This window comes from Scyliorhinus canicula, chromosome 13, assembly GCF_902713615.1.
Source record: "Scyliorhinus canicula chromosome 13, sScyCan1.1, whole genome shotgun sequence".
Lineage (NCBI taxonomy): Eukaryota > Metazoa > Chordata > Chondrichthyes > Carcharhiniformes > Scyliorhinidae > Scyliorhinus > Scyliorhinus canicula.
Genome location: NC_052158.1, coordinates 160,269,910 through 160,297,758, shown reverse-complemented (window position 1 = coordinate 160,297,758; position 27,849 = coordinate 160,269,910). Strand labels below are relative to the sequence as shown.

At 51.2% G+C, this 27,849-nt stretch overlaps 1 protein-coding gene across 1 annotated transcript in view; it reads left to right on the top strand.

Annotated features, from left to right (window-relative positions):
* Window positions 1-5,429: 5,429 nt before the first annotated feature.
* Window positions 5,430-27,849, top strand: part of LOC119976383 (claudin-16-like) — a 50,370-nt gene continuing 27,950 nt past the window's right edge. The window contains exon 1 of the mRNA XM_038816885.1: window positions 5,430-5,599. Coding sequence (XP_038672813.1) covers window positions 5,471-5,599 — 129 coding nt within the window. The 5' untranslated portion in view covers window positions 5,430-5,470. The remainder of the gene's footprint in view (window positions 5,600-27,849) is intronic.

Genomic DNA, 27,849 nt, shown 5'->3' with positions numbered 1-27,849 from the left:
TTCCTGAAGTTGCTGACTCTCACTGGGGGACAGTTCCTGAAGGTGCTGACTCTCACTGGGATACAGTTCCTGAAGGTGCTGACTCTTCCTGGGGGACAGTTCCTGAAGGTGCTGACTCTCACTGGGACACAGTTCCTGAAGGTGCTGACTCTCACTGGGACACAGTTCCTGAAGGTGCTGACTCTCACTGGGACACAGTTCCTGAAGGTGCTGACTCTCACTGGGACACAGTTCCTGAAGGTGCTGACTCTCACTGGGGACAGGTTCTGAAGGTGCTGACTCTCACTGGGAGACAGTTCCTGAAGGTGCTGACTCTCACTGGGGACACAGTTCCTGAAGGTGCTGACTCTCACTGGGACACAGTTCCTGAAGGTGCTGACTCTCACTGGGGGACAGTTCCTGAAGGTGCTGACTCTCACTGGGACACAGTTACTGAGGGTGCTGACTCTCACTGGGACACAGTTCCTGAAGGTGCTGATTGTCACTGGGAACAGTTCCTGAAGGTGCTGACTCTCACTGGGACAGAGTTCCTGAAGGTGCTGACTCTCACTGGGGGACAGTTCCTGAAGGTGCTGACTCTCACTGGGACACAGTTCCTGAAGGTGCTGACTCTCACTGGGGGACAGTCCTGAAGGTGCTGACTCTCACTGGGGGACAGTTCCTGAAGGTGCTGACTCTCCCTGGGACACAGTTCCTGAAGGTGCTGACTCTCACAAGGGAACAGTTCCTGAAGGTGCTGACTCTCACTGGGACACAGTTCCTGAAGGTGCCGACTCTCACTGGGGGACAGTTCCTGAAGGTGCTGACTCTCACTGGGGGCAGTTCCTGAAGGTGCTGACTCTCACTGGGACGCAGTTCCTTAAGGTGCTGACTCTCACTGGGGGACAGTTCCTGAAGGTGCTGACTCTCACTGGGAGACAGTTCCTGAAGGTGCTGACTCTCACTGGGACACAGTTCCTGAAGGTGCTGACTCTCACTGGGGTACAGTTCCTGACGGTGCTGACTCTCACTGGGACACAGTTCCTGAAGGTGCTGACTCTCACTGGGACACAGTTCCTGACGGTGCTGACTCTCACTGGGACACAGTTCCTGAAGGTGCTGACTCTCACTGGGACGCAGTTCCTGAAGATGCTGACTCTCACTGGGACACAGTTCCTGAAGGTGCTGACTCTCACTGGGGGACAGTTCCTGAAGGTGCTGACTGTCACTGGGAAACAGTTCCTGAAGGTGCTGACTCTCACTGGGACACAGTTCCTGAAGGTGCTGACTCCCACTGGGATACAGTTCCTGAAGGTGCTGACTCTCACTGGGACACAGTTCCTGAAGGTGCTGACTCTCACTGGGGGACAGTTATTGAAGGTACTGACTCTCACTGGGATACAGATCCTGAAGGTGCTGACTCTCACTGGGGTACAGTTCCTGAAGGTGCTGACTCTCACTGGGACACAGTTCCTGAAGGTGCTGACTCTCACTGGGACACAGTTCCTGAAGGTGCTGACTCTCACTGGGACGCAGTTCCTTAAGGTGCTGACTCTCCCTGGGGGACAGTTCCTGAAGGTGCTGACTCTCACTGGGACACAGTTCCTGAAGGTGCTGACTCTCCCTGGGGGACAGTTCCTGAAGGTGCTGACTCTCACTGGGATACAGTTCCTGAAGATGCTGACTCTCACCGGGATACAGTTCCTGAAGGTGCTGACTCTCACTGGGATACAGTTCCTGAAGGTGCTGACTCTCACTGGGACACAGTTCCTGAAGGTGCTGACTCTCCCTGGGGGACAGTTCCTGAAGGTGCTGACTCTCACTGGGGGACAGTTCCTGAAGGTGCTGACTCTCACTGGGGGACAGTTCCTGAAGGTGCTGACTCTCACTGGGACACAGTTACTGAGGGTGCTGACTCTCACTGGGGCACAGTTCCTGAAGGTGCTGACTCTCACTGGGGGACAGTTCCTGAAGGTGCTGACTCTCACCGGGATACAGTTCCTGAAGGTGCTGACTCTCACTGGGACACATTTCCTGAAGGTGCTGACTCTCACCGGGATACAGTTCCTGAAGGTGCTGACTCTCACTGGGACACATTTCCTGAAGGTGCTGACTCTCACTGGGACAAGTTCCTGAAGGTGCTGACTCTCACTGGGACACATTTCCTGAAGGTGCTGACTCTCACTGGGACGCAGTTCCTTAAGGTGCTGACTCTCACTGGGACACAGTTCCTGAAGGTGCTGACTCTCACTGGGGGACAGTTCCTGAAGGTGCTGACTCTCACTGGGACACAGTTCCTGAAGGTACTGACTCTCACTGGGACACAGTTCCTGAAGGTGCTGACTCTCACTGGGACACAGTTCCTGAAGGTGCTGACTCTCACTGGGACAAGTTCCTGAAGGTGCTGACTCTCACTGGGACACAGTTCCTGAAGGTGCTGACTCTCACTGGGACACAGTTCCTGAAGGTGCTGACTCTCACTGGGACTCAGTTCCTGAAGGTGCTGATTCTCACTGGGACAAGTTCCTGAAGGTGCTGACTCTCACTAGGGTACAGTTCCTGACGGTGCTGACTCTCACTGGGATACAGTTCCTGAAGGTGCTGACTCTCACTGGGACACATTTCCTGAAGGTGCTGATTCTCACTGGGACGCAGTTCCTTAAGGTGCTGACTCTCACTGGGACACAGTTCCTGAAGGTGCTGACTCTCACTGGGACACAGTTCCTGAAGGTACTGACTCTCACTGGGGGACAGTTCCTGAAGGTGCTGACTCTCACTGGGGTACAGTTCCTGAAGGTACTGACTCTCACTGGGGGACAGTTTTTGAAGGTGCTGACTCTCACTGGGAAACAGTTCCTGAAGGTGCTGACTCTCACTGGGGGACAGTTCCTGAAGGTGCTGACTCTCACTGGGATACAGTTCCTGAAGGTGCTGACTCTCACTGGGACACAGTTCCTGAAGGTGCTGACTCTCACTGGGATACAGTTCCTGAAGGTGCTGACTCTCACTGGGGGACAGTTATGGAAAGTACTGACTCTCAGTGGATCTGCCACTCACTGGAATTTGGCAAAACTGTTGAAGGCCTCGAAAAATATATTTGTAAAGAGATGGTCCATCTTGCCTTGTTCATGTTTCTGAAGAGCCTGTCAGTGCTGAGATAGGATGGATGCATTTCCCAAATATATAGCAGGTCCTGAAAGGGTCAGACAGAATTCCGAGATGCTGGGATCTTGGAAGTTACCGTATCGGAGCGGAGGTGGTTAAATCCTGAACCTGCTCAGAAAACCCATGTCTGTGCTGCTGATAACCGCTTCTGTTCCCAGTGTTTAAACACATCCTCAGTGGATTACAATTCAGCTGTTCCACTCTCCCTGCTGGCCCGGTGGGTGAGTGACCCAGGGTTTGGAACAATCTGGGAAAATCGTGCATCATTTATCTTGACCAATTTATAAACGACACAAACCTGTGAACTTTAAAAATGTCCTTGTTGTACTGAATCTGACACTGAACAATATTTTTAACTGTGTGTGTGATTAACCCTGGGATAAAGAAACTAACCGTGTGTGTGATTAACCCTGGGATAAAGGTGAATTAGCCTTTGGTATGACTGCTCATGTACGTGTCCGATCATATACCGAATATAGTATAACCACTGTCATCAACAGGGATGAGACTTTGACGCACGGTTTCTTCGAGGTTAAAGGATAATTGACTATGATTCCCCGAATTCCAAAACGTTATGGGAATTGGTACGGTCCTGTTGTAACTCCAGTGAACTGGAATGTCAAAGGTGTCCAGGTATTCCCTAACCATAAAGTACATCAAAATTCCAGTCCAATTCAATGATAGAGCACAACGAATCCACTTCACTGCCCGTTTGCGACTAGACTGCTTGCTTTCATTGTCTGTATCTGTTTCTGTGACAAGTGACTCTTCAGATTGTCTCTCCAGCACTTCCTTTATCTTTCCTAGCATCTCAGCTCCATGTCCCTCTGCACACACAGGCATGAATTATGCAATCTGGGAATAATGCACCATAGAACCATCTAATTGGCCAATCCAGTCTTTCCCATTCCACCTGTGCTATCTCCAATATCTCTGCAATTTCATCCTTCAAACATTTAACCCTTTGAAGGATTCTATTGGAGATGGCACTCACTGTATTAAAAATACTTTTCCTCACGGCCCCTCTGGTCCTCTTGTCAATCGCCTTAAATTTCTGGCCCCTCCTGATGTTAAACTCCTCAATTAAATAAAAAATTTGATTGATCGTCACATGTACTGAAGTACAGTGAAAAGTATATTTCTGCGGCCATAGTAGGCAAAAAGACTAATCAACAGAGTACATTGATAAATGGTACATCAACAAATAGTGATTGGTTACAGTGCAGAACAAGAGCCAAACAAAGCAAATATATGAGCAAGAGCAGCATAGGGCATTGTGAATAGTGTTCTTACAGGGAATAGAAATGTCCGAGGGGGAGTCAAACCTGTTCCTATGTCTGGATGTGCGGGACGTCAGACTTCCGTATCTTCTGCCTGATGGAAGGATCTGGAAGGAGGCAGTGCCTGAGTGGGAGGGGTCTCTGATAATGCTGTCTGCCTTCCTGAGGCAGCGGGAGGTGTAGACAGAATCAATGTGGGGGTGGCAAGCTTGTGTGATGCGTTGGGCTGAGTTCACCACACTCTGCAGTTTCTTGCGATCTTGGGCCGAGCAGTTGCCATACCAAACTGTGATTCAGCTGGATAGGATGCTCTCTATCGCACATCTGTAGAAGTTTGTGAGAGTCAATGCAGACATGCCGAATTTCTTTAGCTTCTGTAGGAAGTATAGTCGTTGTTGGGCTTTCTTGGCTGTTGCATCAACGTGAGTGGACCAGGACAGACTGTTGGTGATGGTGACCCCCAGGAACTTAAAGCTATCGACCATCTCCACTTTGGAGCCATTGATGCAGATGTGCGAGTGTGAGTGCTACGCTTTCTGAAGTCGATGATCAGTTCCTTACCGACTCCTGATCCAAACATTGCGGTTGCTTTTCAAGGACATTTGGTATGAATAGAGGTTTTACATTGGATGATGTTTCTATTACAACATTCTTCTTCTGCCATTTATTCCTGTCAACCAACTCACCTGTGCAGTGCCTAGCTTTTGTCCGTCAACATTCCTCATGCTCGAACATTCAGATTTGTAAAATAATTTACTAACCATGACCTTTTACTTATCCCAGTTCCTTCTCCTGTTGTCCTCCACAATGTCCTTGAGCTCACAGCTGACTTCCTCAATTCTGAAAAAAAAAAGTGTGATTTGTATTAATGGGGCAGCTTGATTGGCCAGAGTCTCCGTTCAGGTGATGCAGTCACCTGGTAGCCAGGTGACAGTTTGGTCAGAGTCAGTTTTGGAGAGGAGGTTACAGCGAGCAGAGGTCTGAGCGAGTCGTCGAACCCTCAGACGAGATCAGGTTGATCTGAAAGTCTTGATTGTGCCTCCTTCATGGCTGAGGCTGCCATGAGGGAGGTACTCCAGTTTGTAGCTTTCTTCATCTGCCTGGTCTCTGCTGCCTTTCTGATCGTGGCCACATGGACAGACTGCTGGATGGTGAATGCTGACGATAGTTTAGAGGTGAGATGGGGGCTGGGGATTTTCCCTGTTCCAAGTCCAGGTAAATGTTTCAGATGTATGTAACTAATGTGTTGCAAATTTTTAAAATTTCTGCAATGGAGTTAATCATGTTCCTAAATTTAAAATTTAGCTGTTCACGGGATGTGGGCGTCGCTCGTCAGGCCAACATTTGTTTCCCATCTCTATTGCCCTTGAGAAGGTGGTGGGGAGCTGCATTCTTGAACCGCTGCAGTCCCCGAGGTGTAGGTACACACACTGTGCTGTTAGGGAGGGAGTTTTGAGATTTTGACCCAGCAACAGTGAAGGAACGGCGATATCTTACAATACTGACCATATATTTATTTTAGATTTTAACAAACCCAATCTTATCGAAGCAGTTTCTCCTGAATCTGGCCAACGTTTTGGATGCGACGGTGTAGGGATCTTGGTAAGTCCAAGAGGGGAGAGGCAATGCAAACACCACAGTGAGGAGCTGTGATTGATTCCCTTACAGGAACATAGGAATGAGAGAAACCAATTCAACTCCCTCACGCCTGTTACACATTAGCGGGAGGAGGCCATTCAGCCCCTCTGGATCTCCTGATTTTTGCTTTCATTAATTTAAATCGAGGTTGAAAGCTAAGTAAGGAGATTAAGTGGTATGGGCGGAACGGTGGCACAGTGGTTAGCACTGCTGCCGCACAGCGCCAGGGACCTGGGTTCAATTCCAGCCTTGGGTCACTGGCTGTGTGGAGTTTCTACATTCTCCCTGTGTCTGTGTGGGTTTCCTCTGGAGTAGGGCGGCATGTGGCGCAGTGGTTAGCACTGGAACTGTGACGCTGAGGATCCAGGTTCGAATCCCGGCCCTGGGTCACTGTCTGTGTGGAGTTTGCACATTCTCCCCGTGTCTGTGTGGGTCTCACCCCCACAACCCAAAGTTGTGCAGGTTAAGTGGATTGGCCACGCTAAATTACCCCTTAACTGGAGAAAAAATAATTGGGTACTCTAAATTTTTTTTTTTTTAAAAGAAAGGGTTTCCTCCGGGTGCTCCGGTTTCCTCCCACTTTCCAAATATGTGCAGGTTAGGTGGATTGGCCATGATAAATTGCTCCTTAGTATTCAGAGATGTGTGGGTTAGGTGGGGGAGTGGGCCTACGTAGGATGCAGACTTGGATGGGCTGAATGGCCCACTTCTGTGATACCAAAGTGGACAGATGGAGCTAAGGTGCAGAATGAGTTGAGTGATCCCATTGAATGGTTGAATAAGCTTGAGGGGCTGAATGGCCTCCTCCCGCTAATGTGTAACAGGCGTGAGGGAGTTGAATTGGTTTCTCTCATTCCTATGTTCCTGTAAGGGAATCAATCACAGCTCCTCACTGTGGAACAGTTAAGGAAGTGTCAGAGCGGCTAAATCAGGTGTAATTTACTGACCTAACAGCACATTGTGTATATTCGATCCAGGGGCGGGTTTACTGGTCAGGTAAGGTCACAGCTGGAGTATTGTGCACAATTTTGGTCTCTTTATCTGAGGAAGGATGTCCCTCTGAGGATCCTCTGTCTCAATAAGGTCACCTCTCATTCTTCTAAACTCCAATGAGTACATGCCAAATTGACTCAACTTTTATAGAACAGTACAGCACAGAACAGGCCCTTCGGCCCTCGATGTTGTGCCGAGCATGATCACCCTACTCAACCCACGTATCCACCCTGTACCCGTAACCCAACAACCCCCCCCCCCCCCCCCCATTAACCTTACCTTTTAGGACACTAAGGGCAATTTAGCATGGCCAATCCACCTAACCCGCACATCTTTGGACTGTGGGAGGAAACCGGAGCACCCGGAGGAAACCCACGCACACACGGGGAGGACGTGCAGACTCCGCACAGACAGTGACCCAGCCGGGAATCGAACCTGGGACCCTGGAGCTGTGAAGCATTTATGCTAACCACCATGCTACCGTGCTGCCCAACTTCTCATCAGAAAATCCCTCCAAACCTAGGATCAACCTTGTGAACCTTCTGTGGACTGCCTCCAATGCCGGGACATCTTTCCTCAGATAAGGGACCAAAATGATTCACAGTATTCCAGGTGTGATCCAACAGTTTCAGAAAGACTTTCCCATTTTTACAGAAACATAGAAAATAGAAGCAGGAGGAGGCCATTCGGCCCTTCGACCCTGCTCTGCCATTCATTATGATCATGGTTGATCATCAAGTTCAATACCCTGATCCCGCCTTCCCCCCATATCCTTTGATCCCTTCAGCCGCAAGAGCTATATGCAATTCCTTCTTGAAATTACACAAGGTTTTCGCCTCAACTACTTTCTGTGGTTGTGAATTCCACAGATTCACCACTCTCTGGGTGAAGAAATTTCTCCTCATCTCACTCCTAAAAGGTTTACCCCTTATCCTCAAACTACGACCCCTAGATCTGGACTTCCCCACCATCGGGAACATTCTTTCTGAATCTACCCTGTCTGCCTGTCACTGTCTGCCAATCAGAAAATGACCCATTTATTCCAACTTTTTTGCTTCCTGTCTGCTAACCAGTTTTCTATCCATCCCAGGACAGTACCCGTAATCCCATGCGCTTTAACTTTCCATATTAATCTGCTATGTGAGACCTTGTCGAAAGCCTTCTGAAAGTCTAAATAAACCACATCCACCAGTTTTCCCTGGTCAACTCTATTAGTTACATCTTCAAAGAATTCTAGTAGATTGGTCAAGTGTGCTTTCCCTTTCCCAGCATGGGAAATTACCCCTTAACTGGAGAAAAAATAATTGGGTACTCTAAATTTATTTTTTTTTAAAAAGGGTTTCCTCCGGCTGTTCCGGTTTCCTCCCACTTTCCAAATATGTGCAGGTTACACATATTACACCACTGCTTTCCAAATGCTGTGCTGTGAAATCCTATATAATGGACTCCATCCCTACTACCAACGTTAGGCTTATTGGGTCTATAGATCCCTGTTTTTTCTCGACCTCCCTTTTTGAATAGTGGGGTTACATTAGCTACCCTCCAATCTGTAGGAAACATTCCAGAGTCCAAAGAATTTTGGAAATTGACCGATGGATCTATAATTTCCAGGACCACTTCCTTAAGTATTCTGGGATAAAGATTATCCGGCTCTGGCGATTTTTCAGCCTGTAATCTCATTATTTTCCCCAAAACCATTTCTTGTACTAATTTCCTTCAGCTCCTCACTAAAACTTGTGTTTCTCAGAACCTCCGGCACATTATTCATGTCTTCCTTTGCGAAGACAGAAACAAAGTATAAATTTAGTTACTCTGCCATTTCTTTGTTCCCTGTTATGAATTGCCCTGTATCTGACTGTCAGGGGTGTATATTAGTTTATTAATCTTTCTCTTTGCATACCTATTGAAAGTTTTACAGTCAATTTTTATGTTTCCGGGCAGCACAGAGGCACAGTGGTTAGCATTGCTGCCTACGGCGCTGAGGACCCGGGTTCGAATCCCGGCCCTGGGTCACTGTCCGTGTGGAGTTTGCACATTCTCCCCGTGTCTGCGTGGGTTTCACCCCCACAACCCAAAAGATGTGCAGGGTAGGTGGATTGGCCACGCTAAATTGCCCCTTAATTGGAAAAAATAATTGGGTACTCTAAATTTATTTTTTAAAAAGTTTTTTTTTAATGTTCCCCGCTAGTTTACTTTCGTATTGTATTTTCCTCTTAATCAATCCCTTGGTCTGCCTTTGCTGGATTTTAAACTGTCCCCAATCCTCAGGTTTATTGCTTTTTCTTGTTAAATGTACGCCTCTCCTTTGAATCTAATACTATCTCCAATTTGAAATGAAATGAAAATCACTTATTGTCACGGGTAGGCTTCAATGAAGTCACTGTGAAAAGCCCCTAGTCGCCACATTCTGGCGCCTGTCCGGGGAGGCTGGTACGGGAATCGAACCGTGCTGCTGGCCTGCTTGGTCTGCTTTAAAAGCCAGCGATTTAGCCGAGTGAGCTAAACCAGCCCCTTTCTGCCAGTTTCCTTTCTACTCTTGTGCCAAATAGGAATAAACAACTTTTGGAGATCACCTATTGTTCCTTGAATGCCTGCCCTTGCCTGTCTGCTGTCCTTCCTTTCAGTAATGTTTCCCAGTCAATCATAGCCAACTCATGTCTCATACCATCATAGCCACCTTTACTGAGGTTCAGGACCTTGGTCTCAGAATCAACTACCTCACTATTCACCTCGATAAAGGATTCTACCATATTATGGTCACTGATCCCCAAGGGTTCTCACAACTAGGTTGCCAACTAATCCTTTCTCATTGCACAACACCCAGTCCAATACGGCCTGTTCCCTTGGTGGTTCCTCAACAGATTGGTCGAGAAAATCACCCTGTATACACTCCAGAAATTCCTCCTCTATTGTACCGTGACTAATTTGAGTCACCCAATCTATATGCTATTCCCAACATTATCACTGCAGTTCGGTGGTCTGTATATGAGCTCTACCAATGTTTTTTGCCCCTTGATGTTTCTTCATTCGACCCAGACAAATTCCACATCACCTGTACTAATATCTTTCCTCAATATTGTATCACTATCTTCTTTAATCAACAATGTAACTCCACCACATTTTCATCTCTGTCTGTCCTTCCTAAACACTGAATAGCCTCAATGTTTAGTTCCCATCCTTGGCCACCTTGCAGCCATGTCTCCGTAATCCCAACTATATCATATTAACTATGCAGTATAATTTGGATAAGCGTGAGGTTATTCACTTTGGAAGCAAAAACAGGAAGGCAGATAACTACCTGAATGGTTGTAAATTGGGAGAGGAGTGTGCAGCGGGACCTGGGTGTCCTTGTGCACCAGTCGCTGAAGGTAAGCATGCAGGTGCAGCAGGCGGTAAAGAAGGCTAATGGTATGTTGGGCTTTATAGCGAGAGGTTTTGAATACAGAAGCCGGGATGTGTTGCTGCAATTGTACAGGGCCTTGGTGAGGCCTCACTTGGAGTAGTGTGTGCAGTTTTGCTCTCCTTCTCTGAGGAAGGATGTTGTTGCTCTCGAGGGAGTGCAGCGAAGGTTTACCAGACTGATTCCAGGGATGGCGGGACTATCATATGAGGAGAGATTGACTAGGTTGGGATTGTTCTCGCTGGAGTTCAGAAGAATGAGGGGGGGTCTCATAGCGACTTATAAAATTCTAACAGAATTAGACAGGGTAGATGCAGGGAAGATGTTACTAATGATGGGTGTGTCCAGAACCAGGGGTCACAGTCTGAGGATTCAGGGTAAGCCATTTCGGACAGAGATGAGGAGACATTTCTTCACACAGAGTGGTGAGCCTGTGGAATTCGCTACAACAGGAAGTAGTTGATGCTAAAACATTGAATATATTCAAGAGGCGGCTGGATATAGCACTTGGCTCTGAAGTGTTTCTCTACACAGAGTAAACACATTATCAGGAAGAGTGAGGCTGGGATATTGGGTACATTTAAGGAATAGCAAGATTCCTTAAAGGGCAGCACAGTAGCACAAGTGGATAGCACCGTGGCTTCACAGTGCCAGGGTCCCAGGTTCAATTCCCTGCTGGGTCACTGTCTGTGTGGAGTTTGCACGTTCTCCCCGTGTCTGCGTGGGTTTCCTCCGGGTGATCCAGATTCCTCCCACAGTCCAAAGACGTGTCGGTTAGGTGGATTGGCCATGCTAAACTGCCCTTAGTGTCCAAAAAAAAAATGTTAGGAGGGGTTATTGGGTTACGGGGATAGGGTGGAAGTGAGGGCTTAAGTGGGTCGGTGCAGATTCGATGGGCCGAATGGCCAACTTCTGCACTGGATATTCTATGTTCTATGTATTCTGTCATGAGGCGACAGTTTAAATTCTGGAAAAGGACATTGTATTGTCTAATAGCCCTTTGTTGCCAGCACCTACCTTGAGGCCTGAGCTGTGACTCATGAGAAGCACTCTCACCTCGGAGTTGTGGCGATATGCATAAGCAATCGTGTATATAATGATATAAATGACCTCTGACTAGCAGGTGGCAGTGTACAATGTGACTCTGCACCTCGAGGAGTTGGGAGACAGTCGTGTTAGGGGATAGTAATACTTGCAGTAGTTCTAGGGTAATTTATCAGTATTGGTAGTTCGTAACATATTTCTTGTCGTTACCTTTACCACGCATTTATTTTATAATATAATACTTTAACTAGTCAAGAACTAGAAATTCTACTGTGCATCATTCCTACAGGCCAAGCATCAGAACGTAACAGGAGTCAGAGGTCATGGGCTGGATTCTCCGATTCTGGGACTATGTCCCCACGCCAGCGTGCGGACGGTGGTGTTTTACTCCAGAAGCAATGGCTAAAAATGCCCACCGGTTCCCTGTTTTGGTCGGGGCTAGCAGGGTGGAGGTGTCGAGTACCAGGCTCTAGCTGCCGATATGCCCCAGAGAATTGCCAGATCCATGGGCGCGCATGCGCATGGCGGCAGCCTGCAACGACCTGCAGCAGCCGTGCAGTGTTACATGGCGGCAGCCTGCAGCGACCTGCAGCAGCCGTGCAGTGTTACATGGCGGCAGCCTGCAGCAACCTGCAGCAGCCGTGCAGTGTTACATGGCGGCAGCCTGCAGCAACCTGCAGCAGCCGTGCAGTGTTACATGGCGGCAGCCTGCAGCAACCTGCAGCGGCCGTGCAGTGTTACATGGCGGCAGCCTGCAGCAGCCTGCAGCAGCCGTGCAGTGTTATATGGCGGAGGCCGCTCAGGGACCTGGCTCACAAAATAGTGCCCCCCTTCGGCCGGCTCGCTCACCCCGGACCACCCTCCCCACAGTGCCCCCAGCCCTGAATATTGCCCCCCCCCCCCGCCCACGGATCGGCCCTCCCCCCGACTGTAGCAGCGCTTGACTGAGTCCGCAGCCGTCACGCCGAGTTCCCGCCGGGTGAGACCACACGTGTCCTACACGTGTCCCACGCCGTTGGGAACTCGGCCGTTCAGGGCCGGAACATCGGGGGGTGGGCCTCAGGCAATGTCCAGATACGTCGATACGCCGTTTTGGAGGGAGCGGCGCTGCCCCTGGTTTGGTCGGAATTGTGTATTCTCCGGCCAATCGCCGAATGCGATTTTGGTGTCGGCAACCGGAGAATCCAGCCGCATGGGTTTAAATCCCACTTGGACACTTGAACACTCGGTTGACACACCCAGTGCAATGAGTGCTGCGTTGTTGCAGCGTCAGTCTTTGGGACAGACATTAAACAGTGGCCTTACCTCAGGAATGGACAAGATCCTGGGGGGGAGATTTGTTAGTGCTCTTTGGGGGGGTTTAAACTAATTCAGCAGGGGCATGGGAACCTGGATTGTAGTTTTAGGGTACGGGAGATTGAGAGTATAGAGGTCAGGAGCACAGATTTGACTTCGCAGGAGGGTGCCAGTGTTCAGGTAGGTGGTTTGAAGTGTGTCTACTTCAATGCCAGGAGTATACGAAATAAGGTAGGGGAACTGGCAGCATGGGTTGGTACCTGGGACTTCGATGTTGTGGCCATTTCAGAGACATGGATAGAGCAGGGACAGGAATGGTTGTTGCAGGTTCCGGGGTTTAGGTGTTTTAGTAAGTTCAGAGAAGGGGGCAAAAGAGGGGGAGGTGTGGCGCTGCTAGTCAAGGACAGTATTACGGTGGTGGAAAGGATGCTAGATGGGGACTCTTCTTCTGAGGTAGTATGGGCTGAGGTTAGAAACAGGAAAGGAGAGGTCACCCTGTTGGGAGTTTTCTATAGGCCACCTAATAGTTCTAGGGATGTAGAGGAAAGGATGGCGAAGATGATTCTGGAAAAGAGCGAAAGTAACAGGGTAGTTGTTATGGGAGACTTTAACTTTCCAAATATTGACTGGAAAAGATATAGTTCGAGTACATTAGATGGGTCGTTCTTTGTACAATGTGTGCAGGAGGGTTTCCTGACACAATATGTTGACAGGCCAACAAGAGGCGAGGCCACATTGGATTTGGTTTTGGGTAATGAACCAGGCCAGGTGTTAGATCTGGAGGTAGGTGAGCACTTTGGAAACAGTGACCACAATTCGGTGACCTTTACGTTAGTGATGGAAAGGGATAAGTATACCCCGCAGGGCAAGAGTTATAGCTGGGGGAAGGGCAATTATGATGCCATTAGACATGACTTAGGATGTGTTGGTTGGAGAAGTAGGCTGCAAGGGTTGGGCACACTGGATATGTGGAGCTTGTTCAAGGAACAGCTATTGCATGTTCTTGATAAGTACGTACCAGTCAGGCAGGGAGGAAGGGGTCGAGCGAGGGAACCGTGGTTTACCAAAGAAGTGGAATCTCTTGTTAAGAGGAAGAAGGAGGCCTATGTGAAGATGAGGCGTGAAGTTTCAGTTGGGGCGCTTGATATTTACAAGGAAGCGAGGAAGGATCTAAAGAGAGAGCTGAGACGAGCAAGGAGGGGACATGAGAAGTCTTTGGCAGGAAGGATCAAGGAAAACCCAAAAGCTTTCTATAGGTATGTCAGGAATAAAAGAATGACTAGGGTAAGAGTAGGGCCAGTCAAGGACAGTGGTGGGAAGTTGTGTGTGGAGGCTGAGGAGATAAGCGAGATACTAAATGAATACTTTTCGTCAGTATTCACTCAAGAAAAAGATAATATTGTGGAGGAGAATGCTGAGACCCAGGCTATTAGAATAGATGGCATTGAGGTGCGTAGGGAAGAAGTGTTGGCAATTCTGGACAAGGTGAAAATAGATAAGTCCCCGGGGCCGGATGGGATTTATCCTAGGATTCTCTGGGAAGCCAGGGAAGAGATTGCTGAGCCTTTGGCTTTGATTTTTAGGTCATCATTGGCTACAGGAATAGTGCCAGAGGACTGGAGGATAGCAAATGTGGTCCCTTTGTTCAAGAAGGGGAGTAGAGATAACCCCGGTAACTATAGGCCGGTGAGCCTAACGTCTGTGGTGGGTAAAGTCTTGGAGAGGATTATAAAAGATACGATTTATAATCATCTAGATAGGAATAATATGATTAGGGACAGTCAGCATGGTTTTGTGAAGGGTAGGTCATGCCTCACAAACCTTATCGAGTTCTTTGAGAAGGTGACTGAACAGGTAGACGAGGGTAGAGCAGTTGATGTGGTGTATATGGATTTCAGTAAAGCGTTTGATAAGGTTCCCCACGGTCGTCTATTGCAGAAAATACGGAGGCTGGGGATTGAGGGTGATTTAGAGATGTGGATCAGAAATTGGCTAGTTGAAAGAAGACAGAGAGTGGTAGTTGATGGGAAATGTTCAGAATGGAGTTCAGTTACGAGTGGCGTACCACAAGGATCTGTTCTGGGGCCGTTGCTGTTTGTCATTTTTATAAATGACCTAGAGGAGGGCGCAGAAGGATGGGTGAGTAAATTTGCAGACGACACTAAAGTCGGTGGAGTTGTAGACAGTGCGGAAGGATGTTGCAGGTTACAGAGGGACATAGATAAGCTGCAGAGCTGGGCTGAGAGGTGGCAAATGGAGTTTAATGTGGAGAAGTGTGAGGTGATTCACTTTGGAAAGAATAATAGAAATGCGGAATATTTGGCTAATGGTAAAATTCTTGGTAGTGTGGATGAGCAGAGGGATCTCGGTGTCCATGTACATAGATCCCTGAAAGTTGCCACCCAGGTTGATAGGGTTGTGAAGAAGGCCTATGGTGTGTTGGCCTTTATTGGTAGAGGGATTGAGTTCCGGAGCCATGAGGTCATGTTGCAGTTGTACAAAACTCTAGTACGGCCGCATTTGGAGTATTGCGTACAGTTCTGGTCGCCTCATTATAGGAAGGACGTGGAAGCTTTGGAACGGGTGCAGAGGAGATTTACCAGGATGTTGCCTGGTATGGAGGGAAAATCTTATGAGGAAAGGCTGATGGACTTGAGGTTGTTTTCGTTAGAGAGAAGAAGGTTAAGAGGTGACTTAATAGAGGCATACAAAATGATCAGAGGGTTAGATAGGGTGGACAGCGAGAGCCTTCTCCCGCGGATGGAGGTGGCTAGCACGAGGGGACATAGCCTTAAATTGAGGGGTAATAGATATAGGACAGAGGTCAGAGGTGGGTTTTTTACGCAAAGAGTGGTGAGGCCGTGGAATGCCCTACCTGCAACAGTAGTGAACATGCCAACATTGAGGGCATTTAAAAATTTATTGGATAAGCATATGGATGATAAGGGCATAGTGTAGGTTAGATGGCCTTTAGATTTTTTCCATGTCGGTGCAACATCGAGGGCCGAAGGGCCTGTACTGCGCTGTATCGTTCTATGTTCTATGTTCTATATTTCAGCAAAGAGCTGGGCATTTGCAATTAATCCCTCAGCCAATGGCACTAAAGCAGATTTTAGTCGTGTCTGTGGGATCTTGGTTGCTGTATTTCTGCCTTACGCCAGTGGCTACTCTTTGGCTATAAAAGCCTTCACAATTCCCGGATATTGTAAAAAGGTTTTGAAACACAGGTCATAGAGTCTACAGCACAGAAAGGCCCTTCAGTCCATCGCTTCTGCGCTGGCCCAAAACAACCACCTTCTAATCCCATTTCCCAGCCCTTGGCCCACAGCCTTGTCTGCTTCAGCATCGCAAGTGCACATCTAAATACTTCTGAAATGTTCTGAGGGTCTCTGCCTCCACCACCCTTTCAGGCAGCGAGTTCCAAACTCCCACCACCCTCTGGGTGAAAAGGTTTCCCCTCACATCCCCTCTAAACCTCCTGCCCCTTACCTTAAATCTCTGCCCCCCCCTGGTCATTGATCCCTCCACCATGGGGAAAAGTTTCTTCCCGTCTACACTCTATCATTGCCCCTCATAATTTTATACACCTCAATCCTGTCCCCCCTCAGCCTCCTCTGCTCCAAGGAAAACAATCCCAGTCTATCCAATCTGTCTCCAGCCCAGGCAACATCCTGGTAAATCTCCTCTGCTCCCTTCCCAGTGGCTATCACATCCCTCCATTAATGTGGATTCCAGAACTGCACACAATACTCTAGCTGTGACCTAACCAACGTTTTATACAGTTCCAGCATAACCTCCCTGCTCTGAAACTCTAAGGGCGCAATTCTCCGCACTCACAACGGTGCGGAGAATAGCGGGGGTCGTAAATTTTTACGGCCACGCTAGTCTGACGCCCTCCCGCTATTCTCCCCCCCCCACGCCCGACTCCCGACACGAATCGCTGCCGCCGTTTTTTTACGGCGAGCAGCGATTCTCAGCTGGCCGATGGGCCGAAGTCCAAGCCCTTTACGGCCGTTTTTACGAACGGCAAACACACCTGGTCTGGCCGTTCGTAAAAACGGGCGTAAAGTTCGGATCTTGGCAACCATGGCACCGATTGGCACGGCAGTACCACGGCCGTGCCAAGGGTGCCATGGGCCCGCGATCGGTGACACCGATCGCGGGCAGCGGGTCCGATTCCCGCGCACTCTTTGTCCTTCCGCCGCCCCGCTGTATCAATTCGCAGGGCGGCTGAGGGGCATCCCGGCCCGCGCATGCGCGGGTTTTGCGCAAATGCGTGATGACGTCATCCGCGCATGCGCGGGTTGGAGTCTTCCAATCCGCGCATGCGCGGCTGACGTCAAGTGACGCATCAGCCGTCGCAAACTCTGGCAAGCGGGCTTAACAAAATTCGTTAAGCCCGCGATGCCGGAGTTCACGGCCGCGGCATGCTAGCCCCGACCGGGGACCAGAATCGGTTCCCGGTCGGGGAGGGGGAGGCTGGCGTCAAACCCGCCCGTTTTTGACACCAGCCTTACGATTTCTCCCTGTTTGGGAGAATCGCGCCCTAAGTCTCAGCTACTCAAGGCAAGTTTACTATCTGCCTTCTTAACCACTGTATCTACCATCCCTGATACCATAAGGGATCAGCAAACATGCACACCAAGGTCCTGATCCTTGGTGCTTCCCAGGGCCCTGCCGTGTTTGTTCTGCCCAAGTGCATCACCTCACACTTGCCCAGATTGAATTCCATTTCCCACTGATCAGCCCATCTGACCAGCCCGTCCATATCCTCCTGTAATCGAAGGCCATCCTCCTCACTATTTACCACCCCACCGATTTTTGTATCATCCACAAACTTACTGATCAACCTCCCTACATTCATATCTAAATATTTATATAACCCACAAACAGTAAGGTCCCAACACTGATCCCTGTGGGACCCCAACACTGATCCCTGTGGGACCCCAACACTGATCCCTGTCCCCAACACTGATCCCTGTGGGACCCCAACACTGATCCCTGTGGGACCCCAACACTGATCCCTGTCCCCAACACTGATCCCTGTGGGACCCCAACACTGATCCCTGTGGGACCCCAACACTGATCCCTGCGGGACCCCAACACTGATCCCTGTGGGACCCCAACACTGATCCCTGTGGGACCCCAACACTGATCCCTGTCCCCAACACTGATCCCTGTCCCCAACACTGATCCCTGTGGGACCCCAACACTGATCCCTGTGGGGCCTCAACATTGATCCCTGCGGAACCCCAACACTGATCCCTGTCCCCAACACTGATCCCTGCGGAACCCCAACACTGATCCCTGTCCCCAACACTGATCCCTGTCCCCAACACTGATCCCTGTCCCCAACACTGATCCCTGTGGGACCCCAACACTGATCCCTGTGGGACCCCAACACTGATCCCTGCGGGACCCCAACACTGATCCCTGCGGAACACCAACACTGATCCCTGTCCCCAACACTGATCCCTGTGGGAACCCCAACACTGATCCCTGTCCCCAACACTGATCCCTGTCCCCAACACTGATCCCTGTCCCCAACACTGATCCCTGTCCCCAACACTGATCCCTGTGGGACCCCAATACTGATCCCTGTGGGACCCCAACACTGATCCCTGTGGGACCCCAACACTGATCCCTGCGGGACCCCAACACTGATCCCTGCGGAACCCCAACACTGATCCCTGTCCCCAACACTGATCCCTGTGGGAACCCCAACACTGATCCCTGCAGAACCCCAACACTGATCCCTGTCCCCAACACTGATCCCTGTCCCCAACACTGATCCCTGTGGGACCCCAACACTGACCCCTGCGGAACCCCAACACTGATCCCTGCGGGACACCAACACTGATCCCTGTGGGACCCCAACACTGATCCCTGCGGAACCCCAACACTGATCCCTGTCCCCAACACTGATCCCTGCGGGACCCCAACACTGATCCCTGCGGGACCCCAACACTGATCCCTGCGGGACCCCAACACTGATCCCTGCGGGACCCCAACACTGATCCCTGTGGGACCCCAACACTGATCCCTGCGGGACCCCAACACTGATCCCTGCGGGACACCAACACTGATCCCTGTGGGACCCCAACACTGATCCCTGCGGAACCCCAACACTGATCCCTGTCCCCAACACTGATCCCTGCGGGACCCCAACACTGATCCCTGTCCCCAACACTGATCCCTGCGGAACCCCAACACTGATCCCTGCGGAACCCCAACACTGACCCCTGCGGAACCCCAACACTGACCCCTGTCCCCAACACTGATCCCTGCGGGACCCCAACACTGATCCCTGTGGGACCCCAACACTGACCCCTGCGGAACCCCAACACTGATCCCTGCGGAACCCCAACACTGATCCCTGTCCCCAACACTGATCCCTGTCCCCAACACTGATCCCTGTCCCCAACACTGATCCCTGTCCCCAACACTGACCCCTGCGGAACCCCAACACTGACCCCTGTCCCCAACACTGATCCCTGTCCCCAACACTGATCCCTGTCCCCAACACTGATCCCTGTCCCCAACACTGATCCCTGTGGGACCCCAACACTGATCCCTGTGGGACCCCAACACTGATCCCTGTGGGACCCCAACACTGATCCCTGCGGGACCCCAACACTGATTCCTGCGGAACCCCAACACTGATCCCTGTCCCCAACACTGATCCCTGTCCCCAACACTGATCCCTGTCCCCAACACTGATCCCTGTCCCCAACACTGATCCCTGCGGAACCCCAACACTGATCCCTGCGGAACCCCAACACTGATCCCTGTCCCCAACACTGATCTCTGTCCCCAACACTGATCCCTGCGGAACCCCAACACTGATCCCTGCGGAACCCCAACACTGACCCCTGCGGGACCCCAACACTGATCCCTGTGGGACCCCAACACTGATCCCTGTGGGACCCCAACACTGATCCCTGAGGGATCCCAACACTGATCCCTGCGGGACCCCAACACTGATCCCTGCGGGACCCCAACACTGATCCCTGCGGGACCCCAACACTGATCCCTGCGGGACCCCAACACTGATCCCTGCGGAACCCCAAAACTGATCCCTGCGGAACCCCAACACTGACCCCTGCGGGACCCCAACACTGATCCCTGTGGGACCCCAACACTGATCCCTGTGGGACCCCAACACTGATCCCTGTGGGACCCCAACACTGATCCCTGTCCCCAACACTGATCCCTGTCCCCAACACTGATCCCTGTGGGACCCCAACACTGACCCCTGTGGGACCCCAACACTGACCCCTGTGGGACCCACTGGACACAGGCTTCCAGTCAGAAAAACACCCCTCGCCCATCCCCCTCTGCTTCCTGCCACCCAGCCAATTCCCGATCCAATTTGCCAAATTTCCTTGGATCCCACGGGCTCTTACCTTCACTGTCAGTCTCCCATGTGGAACTTTATTAAAAGCCTTGTTGAAGTCCAGGTCGACCACGTCAAATACATTTCCCTCATCGACTCGCCTGGTCACCTCTTCGGAAAATTCAATTAAGTTGGTCAGACAAGACCTCTCCTTAACCAAACCCACACTGACTGTTCCTGATTAATCCCGGCCTCTCCAAATACAGATTAACTCTGACACTCAGAATTGTTCCCAATAATTTCCCCACCACTGAGGTCAGACTGACTGGCCTGTAGTTTCCTGGTTTATCCCTTCCTCCCGTCTTGAATAATCGCAACACACCTCCAGTCCTCCAGTATCCTTTCATGTCCCCATTTTACTCTCCTAATTTCCTTTTTTAAGTTCCCTCTTGCACATTCTATACGCCTCGGGCTTCAGCTGTTTTGAGCCCTCGATATCTGCGATAAGCCTCCCATTTTCTCCTGATCCAGTGCTGTATATCCCTCAATATCCAGGGTTCACTGGATTTGTTTGATTAGAATACAGTGTTCCTGTATTCTCTCTATTTCCTCCTTCAATGTGTCCCACTCTTCTTTCAGATTTATCTAAAAGTGTCTTTTCCCAGTCCACTCTGGCCAAATCATATCTCATCTTATTAAAATTTGCCTGCTCCCAGTTTAGAACTTTGACCTCAGGCCCATCCTTGTCCTTTTTCATGACAATCTTGAGTTATGATCGCTGTCTGCAGAATGCTCCCCCATTGATACTTCAACCACTTGCCCAGCTTCTTTATTTAAAATTAAGTCCAGGACCACCCCCTCTATTTTAGGACCTTTGACATACTTTTGACATACTCCTGCATGCATTCTAAGAATTCTGCTCCCTCGAAACATTTCACACTATGACCACCCGAGTTAATGTTGGGAAGATGAAATCCCCACTATCATTACCCGATTAATTTTTACACTTCTGAAATTTGCCAATATATCTGCTCTTCTATTTCTCTCGGATTGTTAGGGGGCCTATAGAACCCTCCCAGCAATGTGGTTGCTCCTTTTTGGTTTTTAAGTTCTACCCATATTGCTTCATTTGACGAGCCTTCTAAGATGTTGCCCCTCCTTACTGCTGTAATTGATTTCCTGATGTAAATTGTCACATCCTCTCCACTTTTCCTATCTCGCCTGCGGATCCTGTATCCTGGAATATTGAGCTGTCAATCTTGCCCCTTTCTCAACCACGTCTCAGTGACAGCAATGACATCAAAAGCCCAGGTTTTAATTTGTGCCCTCAACTCATCTGCCTTGTTCATCAGATTCCTTGCATTAAAACAAATGCCATCCAATCTTGCCAAACTCCCTTGTGACTGAACTAGTCGAGAAATTCTACACCTGCCTGACTGACTTGATGGCTCTTCTCATTTTGGCTTTTCATCGGGCAGCACGGTAGCATTGTGGACAGCACAATCGCTTAACAGCTCCAGGGTCCCAGGTTCGATTCCGGCCTGGGTCACTGTCTGTGCGGAGTCTGCACATCCTCCCCGTTTGTGCGTGGGTTTCCTCCGGGTGCTCTGGTTTCCTCCCACAGTCCAAAGATGTGCAGGTTAGGTGGATTGGCCATGATAAATTGCCCTTAGTGTCCAAAATTGCCCTTAGTGTTGGGTGGGGTTACTGGGTTATGGGGATAGGGTGGCGGTGTTAACCTTGGGTAGGGTGCTCTTTCCAGGAGCCGGTGCAGACTCTATGGGCCGAATGGCCTCCTTCTGCACTGTAAATTCTATGATCTACGATCTCTCCCTGCTGAACCTGCTCTCAGGATCCCAGCCCCCTGCCAAGTTAGTTTAAACCTTCCCTAACAATGTGGTGATCCAACCACTGTATATATGTGTGCTTGCAGTAGGGGGATGTATGGCCGTACCTGTATTACAGGTTTCTCTGAAAGCCCCTGCCGGCTAGCTCCGCCCACAGGGAGCTGTATAAATATTCGTAAGTTTCACTGAGATGCCATTCTACAGCTGCTGCTGGAGGAATAGCATCTCACTGTAATAAAGCCTCTCTTGTACATCACTCGAGTCTTTGTGTACAATTGTTAGCGCCACTATTTATTACAGTGAGATTTTCCTTCCACCATGGACATCAGGATTTAACCTGACCGCCTGCAGCTGGATCCGCAGTCGCCCCACGCCAGGAAAGACTTTGTTCACTGACTTGCAGTTTTCAAGCCCTACATCTCTTCAGCGGACCCTCCACCTTCGGAGGCTCAGAAACGACAGCTTCTTTACTCAAGACTCAGCTCCAGCGTGTTTCCGCTAATTCGACACGCGCCTGACTACGCCCGGGCCATGGAACTGCTCAAAGAGAACAACGCACAGTCGACGAACACCCTGTTTGCGAGACATCTACTCTCTACTTGCGTCCAACAGCTGGGTGAGTCGATTGAGGACTTTTGGAGGGCCCTTATACCTCTAGTACGAGACTGCGACTGCCAGGCCGTCACAGCCACAGAACATTCCGATTAACTCATGCGGGATGCATTTGTGATGGGTATTGCATCGGACCCCATCCGGCAACGACTGCTGGAAAGGGCCGCTCTCGATCTCGCGGCTACAAAGACTCTGGCGTTATCAATGATGGCCGCCTCCCGTAATGCGCGATCCTACCCCGCTGGCCACTCGGTCCACCCGTCCTACCCCTCGTGGACCCCGCAACCAGTCCCCCCGGCCCACCCATCCTACCCTTCGTGGACCCCGCCACCGCCCCCCCCCCAGCAGCCGCCCCAGCGCACTACGCCTGCGCTGCTCGTGCACCGCGCACCCTGGGGGTCCCCACTGCTACTTCTGTGGTCAGCAGAAGCACCCCCGCCAGTGCTGCCCGGCCCGCACCACGACCTGCAAAGTTTGTGGCAAGAAAGGCCACTTTGCAGCGGTGTGCCAGTCCCGAACGGTTGCCACTATCGCGCCCGTAACCCCCCCCTCGCCTCAGCCGATCGCAATCGCACAATGGGCCCTGCCGTCCGCTGCCCCCGACCCCATGTGCGATCAGTGGGTGCCGCCATCTTTCGCCGCCCCCACCATGTGCGCATCATGGGCGCTGCCATCTTCACCCTCCGCCTCCATGTGCGTTCCATGGGCGCCGCCATCTTGACCACCGCCATCTTGTCCCGCCCCCACAACGTGCGCTCCATGGGCGCCGCCATCTTGTCCGCCGCCATCTTCTTCCTCACAGGTACTCCAGACGCCGCCATTTTGTCCTCCCCTCGGGACGGGACCCGGGTCGCTGCCGCTACTCGTCAGACTCGTCTGCCAATCGCCCGCTACTCGCCTCCGTGACGCTCGACCAGTCCCGTCCTCGCAACCTGGCACCCTCTTCCACGACGGTGCTCATCAACGGCCACGTGACCTCCTGCCTCATCGACTCCGGGAGCACCGAGAGCTTCATTCACCCGGACACAGTAAGGTGCTATTCCCTTGCGGTCCATCCCGCCAACCGGCAGATCTCCCTTGCCTCCGGTTCCCACTCTGTCCCGATCCGGGGTTTCTGCCTGGTTAAACTCACTGTACAGGGCGTGGAATTCGACCGTTTCTGCCTGTACATTCTCCCCAACCTCTGCGCGTCACTCTTACTAGGCCTGGATTTTCAATGTAACCTCCAGAGCCTCACCCTCAAATTCGGCGGACCCCTACCTCCCCTCACGTTTGCGGCCTCGCAACCCTCAAGGTTGAGCCTCCCTCCCTCTTTGCCAATCTGACCGCAGATTGCAAGCCCGTCGCCACCAGGAGCAGACGGTACAGCACCCAGGACAAGGCCTTCATCAGGTCTGAAGTCCAGCGGCTGCTTCGGGAGGGTATTATTGAGGCCAGCAACAGCCCTTGGAGAGCCCAGATGGTAGTGGTTAAGACCGGGAAGAAGCACAGGATGGTCGTGGACTACAGTCAGACCATCAACCGGTACACGCAGCTCGACGCGTACCCCCTCCCCCGCATTTCTGATATGGTCAATCAGATTGCACAGTACCGGGTCTTCTCTACAATTGACCTGAAATCCGCTTACCACCAGCTCCCTATTCGTAAATCTGACCGCCCCTACACTGCCTTCGAGGCGGATGGTCGCCTCTATCAATTTCTTTTAAAAAAAAATGTTTTTTTTCTTTTTTTGAAAAATAAATTTAGAGCGCCCAATTCATTTTTTCCAATTAAGCGGCAATTTAGCGTGGCCAACCCACCTACTCTGCACATCTTTGGGTTGTGGGGGCGAAACCCTCACGGGGAGAATGTGCAAACTCCACACAGACAGTGACCCAGAGCCGGTATTGAACCTGGGATCTCGGCGCCATGAGGCAACAGGGCTAACACACTGCGCCACCGTGCTGCCCTGCCTGCATCAATTTCTTAGGGTTCCCTTCGGCATCACTAACGGGGTCTCGGTATTTCAACGAGAAATGGACCGAATGGTTGACCAGTACGAACTGCGGGCCACGTTTCCGTACTTAGACAATGTCACCATCTGCGGCCACGACCAGCAGGACCATGACGCCAACCTTGCTAAATTTCTCCACATCGCATCTCTCCTTAACCTCACGTATAACAAGGAGAAGTGCATGTTCCGCACAGGCCGTTTGGCCATCCATGGCTACGTTGTCCAAAACGGACTACTGGGGCCCGATCCCGACCTCATGCGCCCCATCCCCCACTGCCCCAAGGCTCTCAAACGATGCCTGGGGTTCTTTTCTTACTACGCCCAGTGGGTCCCACAATACGCGGACAAGGCCCGCCCACTAATCCAGTCCACGCAATTTCCCCTCACAGCCGAGGCACAACAGGCCTTCGCCCGCATTCGATCTGACATAGCCAAGGCCGGGATGCACGCAGTAGACGAGACACTGCCCTTCCAAGTAGAGAGCGACGCTTCAGATGTCGCCCTTGCCGCCACTCTAAACCAGGCAGGCAGACCCGTGACATTCTTCTCCCGCACCCTCCATGCCTCCGAAATTCGACATTTGTCCGTTGAAAAGGAAGCCCAGGCAATCGTTGAAGCTGTGCGGCACTGGAGGCATTACCTGGCCGGCAGGAGATTCACTCTCCTCACTGACCAACGGTCGGTAGCCTTCATGTTCAACATCACGCAGTGGGGCAAGATCAAAAATGATAAAATCTTGCGATGGAGGATCGAGCTTGCCACCTATAATTACGAGATCTTGTATCGCCCCAGCAAGCTAAACGAGCCCCCATACACCCTCTCCCGAGGTACATGTGCCAGCGCACAAGTGGACCAGCTCCGTGCCCTGCACGATAGCCTTTGCCATCCGGGGGTCACTCGGTTGTACCACCTTGTCAAAGCCCGCAATCTGCCCTACTCCGTCGAGGAAGTACGGACAGTTACCAGAGACTGCCAGGTCTGTGCGGAGTGCAAGCCGCACTTCTACCGGCCAGACCGCACGCGCCTGGTGAAAGTGTCCCGCCCCTTTGAATGCCTCAGCGTAGATTTCAAAGGGCCCTCCCCTCCACCGACTGCAACACCTACATCCTTAGTGTGGTGGATGAATTCTCTAGGTTCCCCTTCACCATCCCATGCCCGGATATGACGTCTGCCACCGTCATCAAGGCCCTGGATTCCATATTCGCTCTGTTTGGTTTCCCCGACTACATCCACAGTGACAGGGGATCCTCATTCATGAGCGATGAGCTGAGTCAGTTCCTGCTCAGCAGGGGTATCGCCTCCAGCAGGACGACCAGCTACAACCCCCGGGGAAACGGACAGGTAGAAAGGGAGAACGGGACGGTATGGAGGGCCGTCCAGTTGGCCCTACAGTCCAGGAACCTCCCAGCCGCTCGCTGGCAGCAGGTCCTCCCTGACACGCTCCATTCCATTCGGTCTCTACTGTGCACCGCAACTAACAGTACACCCCATGAACCTGTTTTTGCCTTCCCTAGGAAGTCTACATCCGGGGTGTCGCTTCCGACTTGGCTCACGACTCCGGGCCCAGTCCTTCTTCGTAGGCATGTCAGGTACCACAAGGCGGAACCCCTGGTGGACAAAGTACGCCTTCTCCACGCGAACCCCAGTATGCCTACGTGGAGTTCCCCGACGGCCGCCAGGACACAGTCTCGCTCCGGGACCTGGCTCCCTCAGGTGCCGATCCCATGCTCAAGCCCCTTTTCCCCCCCGCGCCACCCTCCTTTTCCTCGGCACCCCCGTATTCGCCCCCACCAGGTCCATCCCTCGTTCCCCTGCCCACGCTGGAGGACATGGAAGATTTCGGCTCGCTCCCGGAGTCATCCCGCCACTGGCCAGCACCAACACCACCAGCACCTGCACCGTCGTCACCAACGCCGCCTGTGCCGATGTCGCCACCACTGCTGCGTCGCTTGCAACGGAACGTTCGACCGCCGATCCGACTCAACCTGTGACCGGATTGCCTGATGGACTCTTGGCTTTCTTGTGTTTTACCCTTTTGTACATAGATCACTTTATGTGCTATAGTTCCACGTCACCCCCGCCGAACTCATTTTTCACAGGGGGTGAATGTGGTGATCCAACCCCTGTATATATGTGTGCTTGCAGTAGGGGGATGTATGGCCGTACCTATATTAGAGGTTTCTCCAGTAAGCCCCTGACGGCTAGCTCCGCCCACAGGGAACAGTATAAATATTCGTAAGTTTCATTGAGATGCCATTCTACAGCTGCCGCCGGAGGAATAGCATCTCACTGTAATAAAGCCTCTCTTGTCCATCACTTGAGTCTTTGTGTACAATTGTTAGTGCCACAAACAACAAACCTCCCTGCAAGGAAACTGGTCCCATTTTGGTTCAGGTGCAACCCGTCGCGTTGAACAGGTCCCATTGTCCCCCAAAAAAGTTCCAATGCCTCAGAAATCTGAAGCCTTCCCTCCTGCACCATCTCTCCAGTGCAGTCATCTAGACTAACCTCCTATTTCTACACTCATTAGCACGTGGCACCGGAAATAATCCTGAGATTACTACCTTCTGGGTCCTGTTTTTTAATCTACTTCCTAGCTCCCTCAACCCTTTCTTTTCCCTATATTGTTGGTATCAATATTCACCACAATATCTGTGTGTTTGCCCTCGCCCTTCAATGACATCCCTGATCTTGGCACCAACATATCTTCCTGGAGTCTCTTTTGCGTATTAAATAGTATTTGAAAATGAAAATGAAAATCGCTTATTGTCACGAGTAGGCTTCAATGAAGTTACTGTGAAAAGCCCCTAGTCGCCACATTCCGGCGCCTGCTCGGGGAGGCTGGTACGGGAATCGAACCGTGCTGCTGGCCTGCTGGGTCTGCTTTAAAAGCCAGCGATTTAGCTGAGTGAGCTAAACCAGCCCCTGGTTCACTCGTGTGATATCCTGGTCAGAGGGCCCAGGTGTGGATCGGCAACGTGCCCACGGACAATTATGCAGCCACTTGAGGGGATTCTAACTCCAATATGTTATGTTGCCCGGGCGATTTTAAGCGTTGAGTGTTGACCAACCATTTTTTGACTCCTTTCAGTCCAGGCCAGGATATAAAGGAGGTGGGAGCAATGGCAGGCTGAGGAATGAGGAGGTTTAGGGAGTGAGGTGTTTGTGAATATTGAGAGTGTTTTCTGTGTGGGGTCCATCATGGTGTGGAGCTTACAGGAAAGTGCTGTCCCTTGGCACCCTGGATTTTGGTCCCTCTATTACCC